Source organism: Lepeophtheirus salmonis, chromosome 6 (genome assembly GCF_016086655.4).
Source record: "Lepeophtheirus salmonis chromosome 6, UVic_Lsal_1.4, whole genome shotgun sequence".
Classification (NCBI taxonomy): domain Eukaryota; kingdom Metazoa; phylum Arthropoda; class Copepoda; order Siphonostomatoida; family Caligidae; genus Lepeophtheirus; species Lepeophtheirus salmonis.
Window position 1 is genome coordinate 48,458,729 of NC_052136.2, and position 17,744 is coordinate 48,476,472.

The following is a 17,744-nucleotide window of genomic DNA, read 5'->3' on the forward strand; positions in this document are numbered from 1 at the left end:
AAGAACTAGACTTTATTTAGTATACAGGGTGGGAGACTTCAACTCGGGCCATCTCTCGGGTTGTATTTAAATACATTTTTTTTTAAATATAATGTTTTTCATCTGTAGTGTGTGATTTGAAAGTAAATGTTTGAGGAAAGAGATAAAAAAATGTGAAATATTGCTGGTAAACATCTTTAAAAAATCTTTAATATTTTTATATGTACAAAATACAACTTATAACCCATGAAAGGGATTATTGTATATATATGGTGTTTTCTGTTACAGAAAGAATTTAATAATAATTTGCCCTTTGAAAACTATTTCCAAGAAATTACTATTACATTTCAAATTTGAACGAATGACATTCATCTTTTCAGATTGTCTGTGGATATGGAATGTAGGATGTTACGACATAACAAAGTGCTGAAAAAGAGCGTGTAATATCACCAATAAATTATGTTTTGAATTTCCCACCCCTAAGTCCGAGGAGGAATTATGTTCTGAGCCTCGTCATGGTGTCAAACACAAGATCTTCACAACGGGAAGCCTTTGTTACTCGCGTACTCGTCTTATAACTCCAGAAAAGCTATAGTTAAGGCGGAGATATCCAAACTAATCTCAGCGGGAATTTTACTAAAGTCAAAATCAAATTGCCCGACTCAATACATTTGGTGGAAAAACAAGACGTTTGCTGGCATATGGTAGGAGACTACAGGCAATTAAACAATCTCACACTCCCATATCGATAGTCAATGCCTCATATTCCCGACTTCATTCGAAATATTGGAAGTTCAAATTCAAATACTCACCAAATTGTACCTCAAGCGGGCCTACTATCAGGTTCCTATGTTGAGCGAAGACGCCAAGAAAGTGGCTATTAGTAGATGTGCCGGATTGCACGAGTTTACGAGGATGCACTTTAGACTCCGTAATGTCTCTAATACATCCAACGGTTGATGGATTCATATTTGGACACATGGAGTTTGTATTTGCTTTCATCGACGGTATAATGGTGAATTCAATGTCGGAAAGAGAGAATCACAATCACATAAAGCAGGTCCTTCAAGCTCTGACGGATAATGATCTTCGTCATAGTGTAGAAAAAAGTGAGTTTTGCAAGGCAAGGATTGAATTTTTGGGACAAGTCATCAGCAAAAACGATATTCGTCCTATCCAAAAAAAATCTCGATCAGATGAGAGTGCTTAATCGACCCAGAAAAGGTAAAGACTTACATAATTTAATTAATATGTTTAATTACTAAAAACATTTGTTCCCAACTTAGGAGGCACTGTTGACCCAATTGTATACATTGTTACCCAAGTTCAAAGGTTCCTCCGTAGAGTGGACAGAAGAAGATAACTCATCGTTCCTCAAATTATGGGATACTCTTGCCAATGATACTACCCTTGGGCATTATTCCCCCAAGAGGGGCCTTTTTCTGACTGTCTACGCGTCCGACAAAGCTATTCGCGGTGTGCTGGAACAGCAAGATGATCGAGGCATTTTCCTCCCATTTGGATTCTTTAGTAGGACTTCAAATGCAACGCAGACTCGAAGGGGGGTCTGTCAACCTCCATGCTGAATTATTATTTTTATGTCCCATCCACACGCCACTGGAGAGATTAATGCCGATTACCCATAGAATGTTAGTGCCGAGCTCTTTGAAGAAATGGAGGTATGTTGTATAAGCTACAACTAACTACAATCTATATGGTTCCTGGGTGTAACTGTGAAGAAAATTGGAACTTACATATGGACTGATGTTGTTACAGCTAGACACGTCAATCAACTTCGGCTTAATGGGAATGGTTGATTGGGGGTGATGTTATGTTTGCAATCTATCAAACTTTTTAATATATGTATGTCAATGTTTTTACCTATTGGGATTTTCTCCCTCTTTTGTTCTCTTTTAAAGTAGTACTTGTATTACTGTGTTTGTGACACATAATTTTGTCAGTCGAAGCAAGACCCTACTCTAGGGACAATAAAGATTCTATGTTCTTTCTCTCCTACACTTTTAGTACCTGGTCCATTATATTACGGCGATGAATCCCTAATCTACTTACTCTCACATTACATAATTGATATAAGTATTGATTAGTTACGTGTGAGCGTGCTCATGAAAAGTGTACAGTAATAATACGGTTTTCTTGGCGAGTTATCGTTTATATTTAGTGATGAAAATCGTGTGTATAACGGTCAAGTTATAAAAAAAGAAACCAAAAACCAACATGGTAACCCTGACAATTTGAAGAATTTCTTTGAAGATATCAGCTACAATCAGCTGTGACAAGGAATAAGTCATAGAGATAAAATACATTATATGATGATGTGAATGACTCTATCAAAAAAGATGAAAAAATTTGCATTCACTTAAGAGCTTACTCACAATTTAGTACGCATACATTCCTCCCAATTGTTATTATTATCCTTTAGTCCTTCTTTACTGCAATAGCTCCTTTTTAGGTTATTTTGAAAAATTATTCTTCTTTTAAATAAATTAAAGTAATTTCTTATGATTTTGTTTTCCTAAATACAAGTATTTTCTTACGATTTCTTCCCCTTCAAGAAAAAAAAAAATAGAAAAACGTAGTAAAATTTAAAAAAATAAAAGTTTCTGATGAAATTAGAACATATTCATCGGTTTCATGTTGGAATCAGTGTGATTTAGTTACATCTTCGAACCATATCATTATAAGGAAATTACCACCATACATCATATAAAACACATAACACGAAATAAAAAAGAAATAATCGTTTTGAATGAGGATTTGATTTAATGAAAGTCAAAATCATTTCTATTCAGGAACAATTACTTTTTAGCTCCTAAATAAAGGCAACGACAACATCAATCAAGAATTTATTTTCGAAAATTTTATAAAAATATAAATACTAAGTTAATCGGTGCCCTATAATCTTTGCTGCAATTAAAGGAAATATTGATGTTTTAATTATAGCATATAAAATTTTGAATTATTTCTGAATTAGACACTGTGTTATCCGATTCTATCGAAGATTGTCTTCGAATAACTATGGACCCTTCCATCTAGGTAACTGCGTATCACTTTTTTTCTTTTCTTTTTAATAATTTAATATCATTACACAGTTAAAGTATTATAAACGTAAAAGAAATAAGTCGACACTACATATTATAAATGAAATATTCACAAAAACAAAAAATGCAGGCGAGAAAAGAAATAAAAAACATCACCTAAAAAACATAATCAAAAACTGGATTTGACTAATTTTTGAAATAATCATCTAATATAAAACAATAAATAAATCCCAAAACCGATTTTAAAAAGTGAATTCGTTAAGAGCAAAATTTTCCGGATATTATGGTCATATTCCAACTTTTTCTTTTATAAAAGACTCCAAGTTTGTGCGTCTGCGTTTCTATTATTAAGTTATATATTGTCTCATCTATCCGATCTATGTTCTGGGATCTCTAATCCTCCATTGAAACCACATTCCCAAGAACCAATACTTTTTGGACGAGATAATTAGCGCTAATTTTGTTTATTTTTTCCCATGAGTTTGTCAATATCTACGTTAATTCATCATTTATTACTAAACCCGACTCTTTTCCATATTCTTTTAGGAGCGTATTCAAGCTTGTTCTTTCTTCTCAAATTTGACGCTTCTTAGTATAACCGTGCAATCGTCTACAAAAACAGGTTCGTCAGATACCTGTTTCCTAAAAAATTTCATCTATTAATATTTCCATTTTTCTTTATAGGGTTCTTACTATGAAGGAAAAGAGACCAAGACTTACAAGATCCCCTTGACGCATTCCTCTTTGCAATTCTAACATTGGGTCTCTTTCGATATCAATGTTTCGATTTATGTTGCGTTGGATATAATATTTTCAATTGTGTTGCAATATAGTTGTGAAAATCCTATATTTTTCATCTTACTTAATATACATAAATGAATGTTTAATAGAACCGTATGTTTTTTAACCCCCAGAAGTGTAGAGCAAAACCTTGGGTTCTTTGCTTGGAGCATTCAGCAATCGATTGGAAATACATTACTACATCTTCCGTTTGCCCCTGCCCTTTCTAAAGCCAAACTGAGTATCTGGGAGTACTCTTTCAATTATTGGTTTCATACATTCATTTAGATATCCAATCTAAATTTGATACTCTATTTCCAATAAAGTTGCCATCCTCCAGTTTTCTATTTTTCTTAAAAAAAAAATTCTCAGGACAAAAAGTTATGATTCATTTTTTTTTCTCTTTGTTCCAGCCCATTACAAAAAATGTTCATTATATAAAGCAATCATGAATTTGGCTATTTCTGGTACCCCTTTGTAGAACAGGAGTAAGTTCTGAAGGTCCTGTTGCTTTATCATTTTTCAGCTTAATATTTGTACGGACTTCGTACTCAGTAAATATTTTGTTTAATTATTTCTCTTCCTTGGGTGCAATAATATTTTCCGGTACTTTTTCTTTTATGACCGGTTTTTTGGATCGGTAGAGTTCTTGGTAGTAATTTTGCACATGTTCTACAATCGTCCGTGGGGATATTATCTTCTGTCCATCCACAAGTATCTTGTTCATCTTTTTTTTTTCAATTGTTTTCCTCAGATTTAAATTATTTGAATTCATTGCGAGTGTCTTATTTAACTTGTATCTATTAGGCTTCTTTATGTAGTTTTCCCCTTCAAACATGGCTTTGAGAAAGAAAAAGTCTAACAGTCTGTTCGACGATATTTTATCCATTTTTATCTTTAACCCCCAACATATCACGTATTATCTATATTCAGAACCAGGTGAGACGTATATCAAATAAAAACAATAAACATATTGTATATATTTCGTATCGAGTTTTAAAAGTTGGTAATTTCTGGCTTTTCTCTTCTAGAAGCATATGCCAATAACCATACACTGCGTCAAACATTATTGAAAAACATGGACTTCGTGTTGATTTAAGAAACTATTATACTGACATTACATTAGAGGATGAATGTAGAGTAACAAGGCCCCTTGTTACGATAAGAAATATAAGTCCTTGTTGATAGTTGACGACTTTAATGCCAGAAGTTTACTATGGTGAGATACAATAACTAACCCTCAAAGCGAGAATCTTGAAGAGTTTGTGAATACATATAATCTGGGCCTTCAATAAGATGTGTAGTAATGTTCCTGGGGGGTAGAGGAGAATTAATAATTGATATAAGGATTACAAATTGCTGGAGCCACCATCTAGTATCAGCATAGAAAACTGACTTGGATTATTCTAATTTTTCGGACCAAACACAAAATATAATATTCTAGATATCAATGCCATTGATTTAGAACCCAACATTATTGCAACTATGCTGCTGGAATCCTTACAAAACTCCAGCAGTGTAAGATCCAGGATCCTCAGAAATCAACCCAAAATTCTTGAAATTATTGTACAATAGAGAATCTATGAGAAATGTAACAGGGTTTTGCAAAACCAGTATGCTTTTCAGAAAGGAAAACTACTGACAGACACTGTAAGTAGCAGTTTGATAGATTGCTGCGAAAGCAGTTTTTATTGTAAGGAAGAAGCCTTAATGGGCTTTCTTGACAGTAAAGACAATTAATAAATTCCTCTTTGATCATATCGTTCATCCCCTCCGATTTTTTTCCCAGCAAAGCTTCAATCTAGCGAGTGAGTAAAAAATGAGCTTCGCAAATTACAAAGATCAGATTTTCTAAGGAATCACCAGGGCAGGCGGTCGACTCCAACAACAACTTCAGAATCTTTTTGTGGATTAAGTCCGTTACTTCTTTATTTTATAGAACGTGCCTGCCTAACAAGACTACAAACAAAAATACACCACCCACTTAAATTGTTCTATCATTCATGTAAAGAGAATCTACAATACCTTGATGGCTACCTAGCGAGGTATGGAGTCCCGACTCCAAACCAATACACACAGGTCGGGTCATTTAGACGAGGGTACAAGGTGACAAATGTATGGAGTATAAATGAATATGATCTAGTTGGATATTCTGACGGATCAAAAATAAATGGTTACATATGTGCTGGATAGGCCTTAACACAATATGATCTCGTTATTGGGAATAATCATTAAGACTTCATGATAAAAACACAGTATTCCAAGCTGAAGTTGAAACTTAGTAAATTTAGAAACTAATATCTTATTTGACAAAGCAAATGGCAAGAGGATATTAATATTATCTTACAGCATGTTGTCTATATATAGTTTAAATATAAAACCAGGAATCATGTTTGGAGAAAAAAATTATAAATGTAAAAATGCCCTCGAGAATTTCAAGTGGAATATCAGAGTTGGAGGGATAATAATAATATAACAGTGAACGAGTTTGCTGATGCTTTGGCTAAGAAGCAGTGTGGAAAGTGGTACACCAGTCTGTGTCCCCGATTCCGTGTTTCAGATTAAGAAAGCTCTCAGAAAAGCCACTTTGAATTAGTGGCGAACTATCTGCCAACAGTTGGATAGCTGCCGCTCATCCAAGCAGTTAATCGTCGAGCCGTACATCGAGATAAAAGTTTACAAAAGATATCAAATCTCAAGCTATGGTTAGTGGCCACATACAACTTAATTTTTTTTTTAAATAGGTAAAACCCTGAGTCCGATCTGTCGACTCTGTGGAGAAGATGAGGAAACACTATTTCATCTTAGCCTTGACTGTGGGCATACAGTGCAGGAAATGACGGAACTTGCTTTGGAGTCTTTGGAAAAGAAAAAATCAATAGGGGAGTAACTTTTGAGGATTTTTAATATGTTGTGTAATTATTTTTTATTTTATAATAATAAAGTTAGAAACTCATAGATGAACCTCTATTGGTTGATACCGGATTGAGTTTCGGTGTGTTCGGGTGCATGTAAGAAATAAACAATTTTATTAGATTACTTGTTTGAATATTGTAATAATATCAAAGATTAGAGATCAATTGTAGTTATATTTGATTCCCACACTATGTCTACAATTGCATAATTTAGACAGATGAAGTGCATCAGGAAAGGGATGATGAGTATTCAAACAGGGAGCTGGTAAAATCCAATTCAATTTTAGTCCTACTTTTAGGATGCAAAATTATATTTTTTTAGTACTTTAGAAAAAAATAATTTTTTATTTGAAATATTGCCTGTCATTTTATAAATATAAATGATTGAACCTTTGAATATGATTATATGACTAGAATATTTTTTATAAAAGTAGATAGCTTTTTGAAGTAACCCGACAATAAGGCCACATTGAAAAAATACATTGCAGCCAAGATTAATAGAAATACTATTAACCTTAATAGCAGCCGGTAATGGTTAATATAAAATCTAAGTCAAATATCAACTCAATTTGAAGTACTTTAAATCCATACGAAAAATGCTCTGTGCGTCTTTGTTTTTTTTATTTTCTGGTGTAAATAATCAAGAGCGTGAGAATGTGTATTATATTTGCATGTTTTTACAATTAATTATATTAAACCTTTTTTATTTAAACATCCCTTATTTTAATCATGTAAATTCGTAGTAATATTTACTAGTTTTAATCACCAATGTACGTTCTTCTACCATACATTTTATTCTCCCTTTTATATATTCTATACTTTAGTCGTCTTATATCATTTAACAAATACAATGTAAGATTATATTAATTTCCCGATTGACAATTTGAAATTGACAGAGAAGCCCCTTCACCATTTTTGCTCTTCACAAATTCGAGCGTTATCTTCTTGGCCTTACCTTCCATATCAAGACAAATCATAAATCCTTGAAATGTATGCTCAATCCTGAAAAGGAACTTCCTGCAGTTGTCACAACCCGCCTTTCTTGTTTCACTATAAACTCTCAGGCTTTGATTTCAAGATTATGCATGTGAAAAGAGATGATAATTCTCATGTAAATATGCTTTCACGTGGTTCCGTTGATGATGCTGAAACCATAGATAATACGACTTATATTATCATCTGCAATTGTGGTTCTTCCCTTGGATCTTCTGAGGATTAACTTTTAAGAGCAGTTGTTCAAGATAATGGAGCCCTTCATGTAGAAAAAGAGGCTACATATAAATATCAGGGGGCTTTAGGTCCCTCCCCAATCTCAAAATTACTAAGACCTATTGGAACGGAACGCTAAAATCTCAATTTTAGTGGACATATGCTTCAATATATATGTATTAAATAATATATATATATATCGCGTTCCTGACGACTGCTATGAGCCAACATAGACAAAACAGTTCAAATATTTTATCACCAATATTTTAGTCCTGTTTTTAAAAATAAATCATTAACTAATTCATATGAATTTGAACAGAATTTAGTAGGGATACCCTTATAGAGTAATAATGTACCTTTATCTTTGACTATTTAACTAAAAGTATTGGCGTAACCCAATAAGTTTTTCTTCCATTGCCATTTGAAGGAGTCGACTTTCTCTAAATTTATGAAGTAGTGACATTTATTATTAGAGGTATATATTATTTTCAACAATTAGCAGCATCCACAAATGTTTGATACAAAAAATTAAGTACTTAAATGATGGAACTTTATCTTGATTTGAAAAAAAAAAATCCTTGAGATACCCTAGATATTTACTAACCAACTTGCTTTTCAGTTAATTCAACCAGAATTGTCAAAGTAATTGCACTTCTCAAACTAACGGAATGATTTCATCAACAGAGGATAAATGTAATATATCTTTGGATTTGAAAATTTTGATATGATCAGAAGATTGATCATATCTAACAAAAATAAGTTCCGAAATGTATTAAATTATTTCTAAGATGAAGTAATGGCATCATAAGCAAATATAATTTCAAAGTTCTTTGATTGTCATCGTCATACGAAGTTGAAACAATTATGGAATGGCAGCATTAGTTTTATAGTAATATCTTTCTACTGGACATTGAAGTTTAATATAAATCAACTGGAACCAATCAATCATTCTGAAGTGTTATATTTTATCAAATTGTTAATATTGAGCAATTTACTTCCAATCATAAATAAGGCTTCTTTTAAAAGAAAAGTATAGGCTAAATAAGTAGAATTCATTGTATTGTACTATGGAGTGGGGTTTCTGACCGCAAATCTATGTACGTTGTACACCCTCACTCATAATTAATTTAGATAGCATGTGGGAAATGAATTTATATATAGCTACAACAATCCAAAAATATATATTACGAATATTAAAAATACTGGTTATGGTACTTGCATAGAAGTTTGATACCATTCACTAAAATTGATTTTTTTTTCTTCTTTTACTTGATAAACAGTTTCCTTCATTATTTGTTGTTCAATTATGTGTACATTTGATTTTGACACTTCACAAAACAGTAATTTATATTACTTTAGGCACTTGCAATAAAATTTTGGCTGATACTTATTTGATTCGATTTGGAGGTCATTACAGTGTTTCTGATCATTTAAGAATCCAAAGTTGGCCTACAATTTGCTTTTCTTCAAAATGAAAAATATTGATAACTTTATTCCTATGTATCACTTAAGAAAAGGAGCTTTAGTGAAACTTTTGAAATTCTGCAACATAACCTTAAAAATTGAAACCTCTGAATCCCTTTAATAATAGAGAATGTGTTAAAAAAAAGTAATTTTTAAATTGTTATAGATGTAAAAATGCTCTTTGAAGATTGAAACTTTTCAGACATAACTTTTTCACCAAAGTACAACAGAAAATTGATTTAACAGGCCACCCTAAAAATTGGATACCCAAATACACACAATAAAATAAAAATTTAGAAGAAGTTGAATTTTCCTGTAACCATAGACCTATTTATATGACCTTAAAACTATACTTTATTCACTTAAAATATAGTATAACTATTGATTTAACTATTAAAGGGCTACATGGGTGCATGTCGAAGGGAAAATCTGCCGTGTCCGTGACCCAAACACCGAGGCCTTCAAAGCCACTGTCAGCAAGCACTGAGACGCCCATGAGTTATGACATAGAACTACATCTGGATTTCACGCCTTCCACCGCCACCTGGGAGTCATCATTGCCACTAAAGGCGACTACATTAATGTCTAAGAGAGCTCAGACCCACATCTAATTATTTTGTTGAAATTCTGTTAACTAATATTGTTAATCAATCTTCCTGTTGAAGTTTAAAATTCTAAGTGTTCATATTTTAATGGACCTCTCTGTATGACAATGATTGTCTGGCCGAGTCATAGAGCAAATATATTTATCTGTATGCTCTCGGTGTAGATAAGAGATGAATAGCGTTTGGTATAATTTAATTATTACCTACTGATTTAGGGCCATTTTTCTGTTTCTTTTTGAAAGAAAGGTTGAGTCTTACAAGAAAAGTAACGACGTGAAATATATGGAGCTATCTTCTTCATTAAAATTCGAGTTTAGTTTCGAATATAATTTCATTAGAAAATATTGATTTTTTTTTGACAATTAATTAATTTTTTTTCTAAAATTACCTTATATTTCGAAAAAAAATAATCTTTTTTTTCAATAAATCAAGGTATATATTATAGTCATCTTGATATAAGGTAAAAGGTCTTGATGAGAAAAAAGATTCATATATAGTATATATAAAAGGTCTCGGCATTTCTATGCAAACAAAAATAAATAAATAAATTGTGACGTCACGGACGGGATAAAACTATATTGTTTAAACGTACTAAGTATATAAATTATTGTTCTGTTTCTTTGACATTTTTCTACTTTTCAAGCAAGATCCTATTATGACAAAGGTGCAATAAGTTAAAAAATATTAGGGAGACGAAGTAACAAATCTGGGGAAGGTGGCAAGATTCTCCTTGGGGAGGAGTGGCTAGCCATTTTAATGATTTCAAATTTCCTGTGTCACCTTTATTGGCTTCTTAATAGTTAGAAGTAATAAATATTACTATGAAATTATTGGGAGGGCCTGGGCTCCCTCGGCTCCCCAGTTCCATCAACTATAAACAATATATCACAAATATGAAATTTAGAGGCTTGTGTATTATACTAACGGTTACTGATTAAATAATGAACAGCAGATGTGCTTCACTTTTTATTGAAGGATAAATTTATAATGCAGAACATAGGAAATAATAAGAATTGGTTATTGCCGTAGATAAGTTATATATTCTAATTGTGCATTGAGGTATCTTCTTCGTATCATTGTCCTTGTCTTGGTGAAGAGATTCAGAACAGCCTTGTTATACTTGCTTCCAAAGGAGTCTTCCAAAACTTGACAAAAACGTTAGATTACATTTGGATGACGATCTAATAGAGGTAAATGAACTTCTGATCGAAAACTTCACAATCTTTTAAAAAATAATCAGATAGCACCATCAGTCCTCTAGACAAATGATATATCCATGGTGCCAGTCCATGATCATTCAAATATATGTTACTTGTCTTCTTCCCCAAATCTGGATGTAAAAGTTTCATCTTGTGGGCAATAAAACCCGATACATAACTGAGCCCCTGAAAGTTGAGTTCCCATTTTTTGAATTGATCTAGTTGATGGTCTATTGCAAAATCCACATGAACTTCATGAGGGATATCAAACGTAAATTCAAATTCTGAACAGCTTTCTTCACCAATTGTGATATGTAAGATGTCTCCAGTGATTTGCTTTATTACGGATTCTTTTTCCTCTTCATCCTCAATTCTATAAATGTCTTATTCTTTTTCAATCTGAACAGCCGGGTTCCTCACCAAAGATTCACAATTTTTTTCCAATCTCCAGAATTATCATCCTTTTCATTGCTCCAAGAGCTCCAGGGTGATCATAATCACAACCAGCACTTCTCAAACGGGTAAAAAAAATTTCAAGGCAATCTTGATTAGTTCTGGACATCAAAATGAAAGAAAGAGGACCATTAGAAATCAAATCATGGTACAAGGCTCGAGTTGATTTGATTGAAACTCGCATACCTCTCTGCCATGGCAATTCACTCTTATTTCCCCTTCCAATGACCTTAAATGTATCCAAAAAAAAATCCATTTTATCCAAGGCAATAAATTGATCTTCAAAATTGATACCCAGTGCACTTCTGAGCTTGACTTTGTCATAAATTTACCTGCTATTTACTACATCAAACCAATTGTTGATTATTTCTACTCCGGTTCCTTTATCAATAAATTGGTTACCATTTATTTGTCTTGCCTCCTCATTTCCCTCCTGGAACGAGGTGAACAAAATCTACTTGGTCTTCACCTTGATTATCGACACTGCTGGGAGTTTGAGAGGATGTTGATTCATGCAAATTTTTCGGGAACTTTTTATCACATTGATCGTCAGGCTTAGGAACAGTGGAAGTAGCAGACTCGGTACTGCATCTGTCTTTAGCCTCTTTCTGGGAGTAAAATTAAGAAGCTCATGTTCCAGGTCCCTCTTGTAGCTTCTATCATTAAAGTACATACTACACACTTGTGCATCTTCTACTTTAAATGTATCCTTCCTCTTGCAAAGATTCTTCCAAATCCTCTGTCGAACCATGTTCTTTGGAAAATTGTGGTATATGACACCATCTGGACTTTTGCAACCGAAGATTGCACATATTTTATGATTTTTTTTATGGGGTTGGACTCAGTTGGTTCCAACTAAATAACCAATTATTGATAGTAAAACTCCAACGAAATATCTTTCATATCGTTGGTTATCTTCTCTCCATGTAAATTCAAGTCCATTATTATTTAGATCCAAAGGATGTGTTATAATTATATTGGAAAGTAATTTATTTAATTCTTAGTCAAGTAAAATATGATTCTATGAAGTATCACTGAGTTTATTTTGAATTTTATCCCGTTCGTGACGTTATCTGCATGGTTAGCAGTGTTGACTGAAATGCAACGATCTTATATATAGGATACTTGCTATAAATCGCATGGCCTAATCAAAGTACGGGCTCGTTGTGGCCTAATAGGCTGGTGCTCTCTCTTGAAACTTATAATTGACACATAGTTTTAATTTATTTGAAATAAGAGAATTATTATTTTGTCATGATTTATGAGAATGTTGGATTATGATAACTTCTCTAACACGGATGATTCACATAATTTAAGATATTACATATATTTTTTAAACATGAAGTATTAAGAATTAAGCAAAATTGACTAACACGTTAGTTTGAACTTTGTTGTGTTATTTTCAATTTTTTAAATCAATTTACACGGTTAAATGGCGAGTTACTTTAACCGAAAGAGTCTGTATTGAAAAATTATTCAAGTAATAATAATTACATAATAAAAACTGTCTAATTTAATAAATCACTACTATTGACGCAATAGTTTAGCTTCTTTAATGGCTTTGATTTCAGCGAGCTGTTCTTCGACCACCTTAGAAGCATCTTTAAGAAATACGTCATATTCTTCAGGATCCAGATGATCTACGATTTTAATACCTACTCTACGAGCAGAAACACAAATCCTTTGAACAATTTCTTGTAAGTCAATCATTTGCAGCAGAGGATCCTCAGATTTGAGTTTGGCAATCTCGTAGACATGCTTTCGCGTAACCATACCAACAATTTCATTTTTCATTGCACCCCTTGAAATCCCTGCTGCTTGCTTAAGGAAATATTCGAATGGAGGATGAGCCATCACTAAGTTATGACTTCGATCAGCGTTAAGGGTGATTTTACACGGAATGGGGACTCCTGCTTTGAAAATGCTTGTCTTCAAGTTAAAGTCTTTAATAAATGATGCAATGTTGACACCCAACTTAAAAGAACCCACATAATGTATCAATATTTAAACCATTAAATTAATAGAATGCATACTTCTCCTAACTGAGATCCAAGTGGAGGACCTGGGCTTGCCATTTGAGCAGGAATATGAGTTACAATACGTATTCGTGATACATTAGTCGCAGCTTGTTTAGCTGCTTTACCCATTTTAGACATAATTAAAATTGTTTAAAGATTTCCTAACTAGTAATTAATAATTATCCATTCAAAAAACGAGGTGGACAAACAATGTCTTTTTTTCAACTATTTGATGAAACGGCACATCAGCTGTTTTGTTTATCTACGTCATTGGCCGAAGGTGTTATTCTTTAGATAATATAAAAGTAAACCTTTATAGTACCACGCAACCTTTACTCCAAAAAGAAAAAGAAAAAAGCCCGAAATCATCTCTTAGTTAGCCATATAAGTCAATTATACCGTTATACCAACTGCTATTTATCTCTTTTATACCCCGTAAAACACGGGACTATCACTGTCATCCATCATTTAAAAAAATGAATTTCATATTATAAAAATCATCATATTTTTATATTTTATTCTGTATTCTAATATTGCTTAGTAATATTTTATTAAAAGAGTAGTTATCATATTATTTCTGTGGAGAAATAGCCAAAAAAATTTTATAGAAATATTAAAATGGCCAAATTATATATTCACAATGAGGGATCAACAAGAAATTTTCTTTTGGAAATTTGGCATAAGTGTAGAATAAAACTTTTTAATTTGTGTATTTACCAAAAGAATACATTATAAATAGCGATAACGTATCAAGGGAGAAGAGGGAATCGACAGCTGACAAAAAAATAAAGAGTACTTTTGTGTTAGTGAGGTAACGCCCTGATTCGGAGGAGCAAAAGCTTCAATCACGCAACCTGGTGTCGTGGAGAACATCATTTTTGATGATCAATTCGACTTAGTGAACTCATTTGAACTTTAGACAATTATAAGGCTATCATATTTGTCGTAGTTGTAGTGTTATATCAACATCACTTGGTATTTTAAGCAACTCTTCCATTTTGAAATAATATTCGAAATCCTAAAAAATTGTTTTTGAAGAAAAAATGATGGATTGACTTATTGTACATATACAACTCAAAATCAATGTAGATATATCTTAAAAAGTTTTCTAAAATAAAATTTAAAAATATTATCAAACAATAATTTAAAATCATGAATTTGCCCTTCAAAAATAAATTATCTTCAGTTTTGTGCTTGCTCAAGATTAAGTAGTAAGTTTAATATCAATAATAAGAAATATTATATCCCTATTGATTTTTAAATAATATTTTAATTAATTCATAACGAGGCTTATGTAGTTATATGTTAGTTACCATACAGAAAGGTATATAAAACTTACATATCCTCAATTAATGAGTTTAGAAGTTTCAAAATTATCAAATTTTACATAATTACATTTAATTGAGCAGAAAGTTAGTAAAGTAGCATGTAGGTGAATGAATGTAGAATTAAAATAAGTTTCATTCAAATAACAGGGAATATTTCTCCGTTAATGTTGTATAAATAATGAAATTAATTCATTGGGATGAACAAGATTCTTATATTGGATGCCGAAATAGAACCAATTTGAAACATCAGTGAGACTGTATCAATGTTTTATATCCCCATTCATGAGCTTAAAAAGATCAAAATAATGTAATTTTTAGTAACTACAGGCTACTTAAATCTATAACTTTCCATTAAACAATAATTATGGCTGATGAATGATCTTAGAGTCAGCGGAGTCATAAATATTCACTACCAGCTTTGGTTTGCAACACAGAGAATATGTATATTTTTCCTATGATTTGAAAAGACAATATCCACTTGCAATTTGGTGTAGGTCAGATTTTTTTTTTTTATCGATTAGAACCTTGTGACAAGACCAGTTAGGTTTTTGACCAAAAATACTTAAGGTGATGATGTAGAAAGTAAAGTGGTTGAGAAGTAGTTTTCTCTAAGGAAGATTTTGAAAAATATTCAAGATCTTCTTTATCATTATGTGTAGAGAAAGGATACAAAAAATGCAGAATTTTATTAATTATCTAAATTAAAATCAACTGTTATGTCTGAAAACGATTAATGACATGCAATGTCTTTGTTCAAAAAAATATTAAAGTAAAAAATTAATTAAATAGTGAAATATTATAATTATCCTATATTAAGTAAGTTATACTGGAAAATCCATCTTTATAGGGGTATATCCTAATATTAACACTAATTAACAATTGTTTTCAATTAATAATAAAAGATTTTTCATCATAATTAACAATTACTTTTTATTCAAATATTGCTAGGCTTCACGAATATCATGTTCTTGGTACATAAACTAAGATATTTCCTAAATCTACCCAACTTTAAAAAAAAAAATTATTTCAATTATATATTAAAAAAATCACTAAAAATGTAATTCGCTGAATTATTTGAGATTTCACTATGACGTTAGATATGGCGACATAAGATAGTCCTTTTCAAAATTAAATCTTATAATTAAACGTATAATTTTAGGAAATGTCTGTTTATAAAAATGTTGGGATAATATTTTTTGAGGATTGTGGGAAGGAGAAATTGGTCACCTTTTGAAGATGATCACACAATTCGGGTAGTCAACTGTCATAGAAAGCCATTTTGATAAGGGAAAGCAATCTTTCTCTACCAGGCACAAGGTTCATTTTGCTGTATCTTTATGTATATATAATATATTACCTTGCTATAGTTTTCAAAATAATTATATGAATATACTTAAAAGATTTTTGGAGTGATTTACCGAGTAAACGAAACTAATCTTTATTGTTTTTGGAGTGATCTGAGTTTCAATTAAACACAAGTTTTAATATATATATTTTTTTAAACCTTCCTATAGCCGGCTAACTATATTGAGATTTTACTATAATTTTTCGAATAAGATACAATATGGGCTCTCACGAGCAACTTTGTCTCAAATGGAATGATTTTGAATCCAGTATTAAGACAGGTTTTTCAAAGCTTCGTAAACAAAAAGAGTTTTTTGATGTAACCATCGCAAGTAACGGTCGGTTTATGAAAGCTCACAAAGTGATACTCAGCGCATGTTCACCCTTTTTCCATCAAATAATTAAGAATATCCCTCACGATCATCCCTTCATTTATTTACGTGACATTAAGGCCGAACATCTTGAGTCACTCCTCTGTTTTATGTATGATGGAGAGGTGAATGTTTCACAAAATGAATTAGAGAACTTTCTTTCAGTGGCAGAAGAGCTACAAATACATGGGCTATCTCAGAAAGTCAGTGCAAGTGAGCCAGATTTAAAGAAGCGTAAATTAAACAGAATCTCTACTAAATGCAATCCAGAGGTCCTGAAATCCTCACCGTCAAGTCATAAAGGCAAAGTGAGTGAAGAAAAGGATAGTATTACTCTCTATGACGAAGAGATTGTTCCTGATGATGAATATATTGAAGAGGAGCACGAAAATTTCCTCCCAAATGATAGCAAGATTATAAAATTCCATTACGATACTCCTAGTGGCGAAGGGAATTCATCCACATCATCTCAGTCTTTCGAAAAAAATAAATCTTTGAACAAGAATGAATTAGATATTGCTATTGACAAACTCATTTGCAAAAGTCCAAACGGTCATATTTATTGTACTCGGTGTGATTATTCTACAGCTCTTCAAAGAAGTATTCGAGATCATATAGAAGCTAAGCACATTGTTACAGATGGTTTTGAGTGTGATCAATGCAGTTTACGATGTAAAACAAGAGCAAGTCTGAGGCGACATCACTATCGACGACATCCTAAAATTAGTAATGATTTCATAATATAAAATATGACTTAAGAGTTGTTCTTCTGATCCTTTCTTAGATACTTGATTAAAAAAACATTAGACTTTTCGTTTTCATTCCATGAATATGTACAAATATATTGACGTGAAGTTCCAAAATCTCACATCGAAAGTTTATGTTATCTATTTTTAAATACCTCATCTTCGTAATGTAATAAATAATTATTTATATGATACTCTTGTAATGAATTATTTGGCAAATTGTGTGGAAGTCTAACGGGTTCAATTTAATTTAATCACTTAGTTAGCATTAAAA

The 17,744-nt window shown here is 32.0% G+C and overlaps 2 protein-coding genes and 1 long non-coding RNA gene across 3 annotated transcripts; 2 read left to right on the forward strand and 1 right to left on the reverse strand.

Annotated features, from left to right (window-relative positions):
- The first annotated feature begins 3,021 nt into the window (after nucleotides 1–3,021).
- LOC121120797 (uncharacterized) lies at nucleotides 3,022–3,930 on the forward strand. Its single transcript, XR_005865208.2, has 3 exons — nucleotides 3,022–3,365; nucleotides 3,585–3,660; nucleotides 3,723–3,930. It is a non-coding gene; the product is annotated as an uncharacterized lncRNA (long non-coding RNA).
- A 9,109-nt stretch (nucleotides 3,931–13,039) lies between these two features.
- On the reverse strand, nucleotides 13,040–13,929 carry LOC121120231 (mitochondrial ribosomal protein L11). The gene is made up of 2 exons (XM_040715071.2): nucleotides 13,697–13,929; nucleotides 13,040–13,637 (listed from the first exon to the last, which is right to left on the reverse strand). Exons 1-2 carry the CDS (start codon nucleotides 13,817–13,819, stop codon nucleotides 13,191–13,193), a joined length of 570 nt encoding a protein of 189 aa, XP_040571005.1. The 5' UTR covers nucleotides 13,820–13,929; the 3' UTR covers nucleotides 13,040–13,190.
- A 2,644-nt stretch (nucleotides 13,930–16,573) lies between these two features.
- On the forward strand, nucleotides 16,574–17,470 carry LOC121120387 (uncharacterized). The gene has a single exon (XM_040715254.2). It carries the CDS (start codon nucleotides 16,574–16,576, stop codon nucleotides 17,468–17,470), a length of 897 nt encoding a protein of 298 aa, XP_040571188.1.
- The last annotated feature ends 274 nt before the right edge of the window (nucleotides 17,471–17,744 follow it).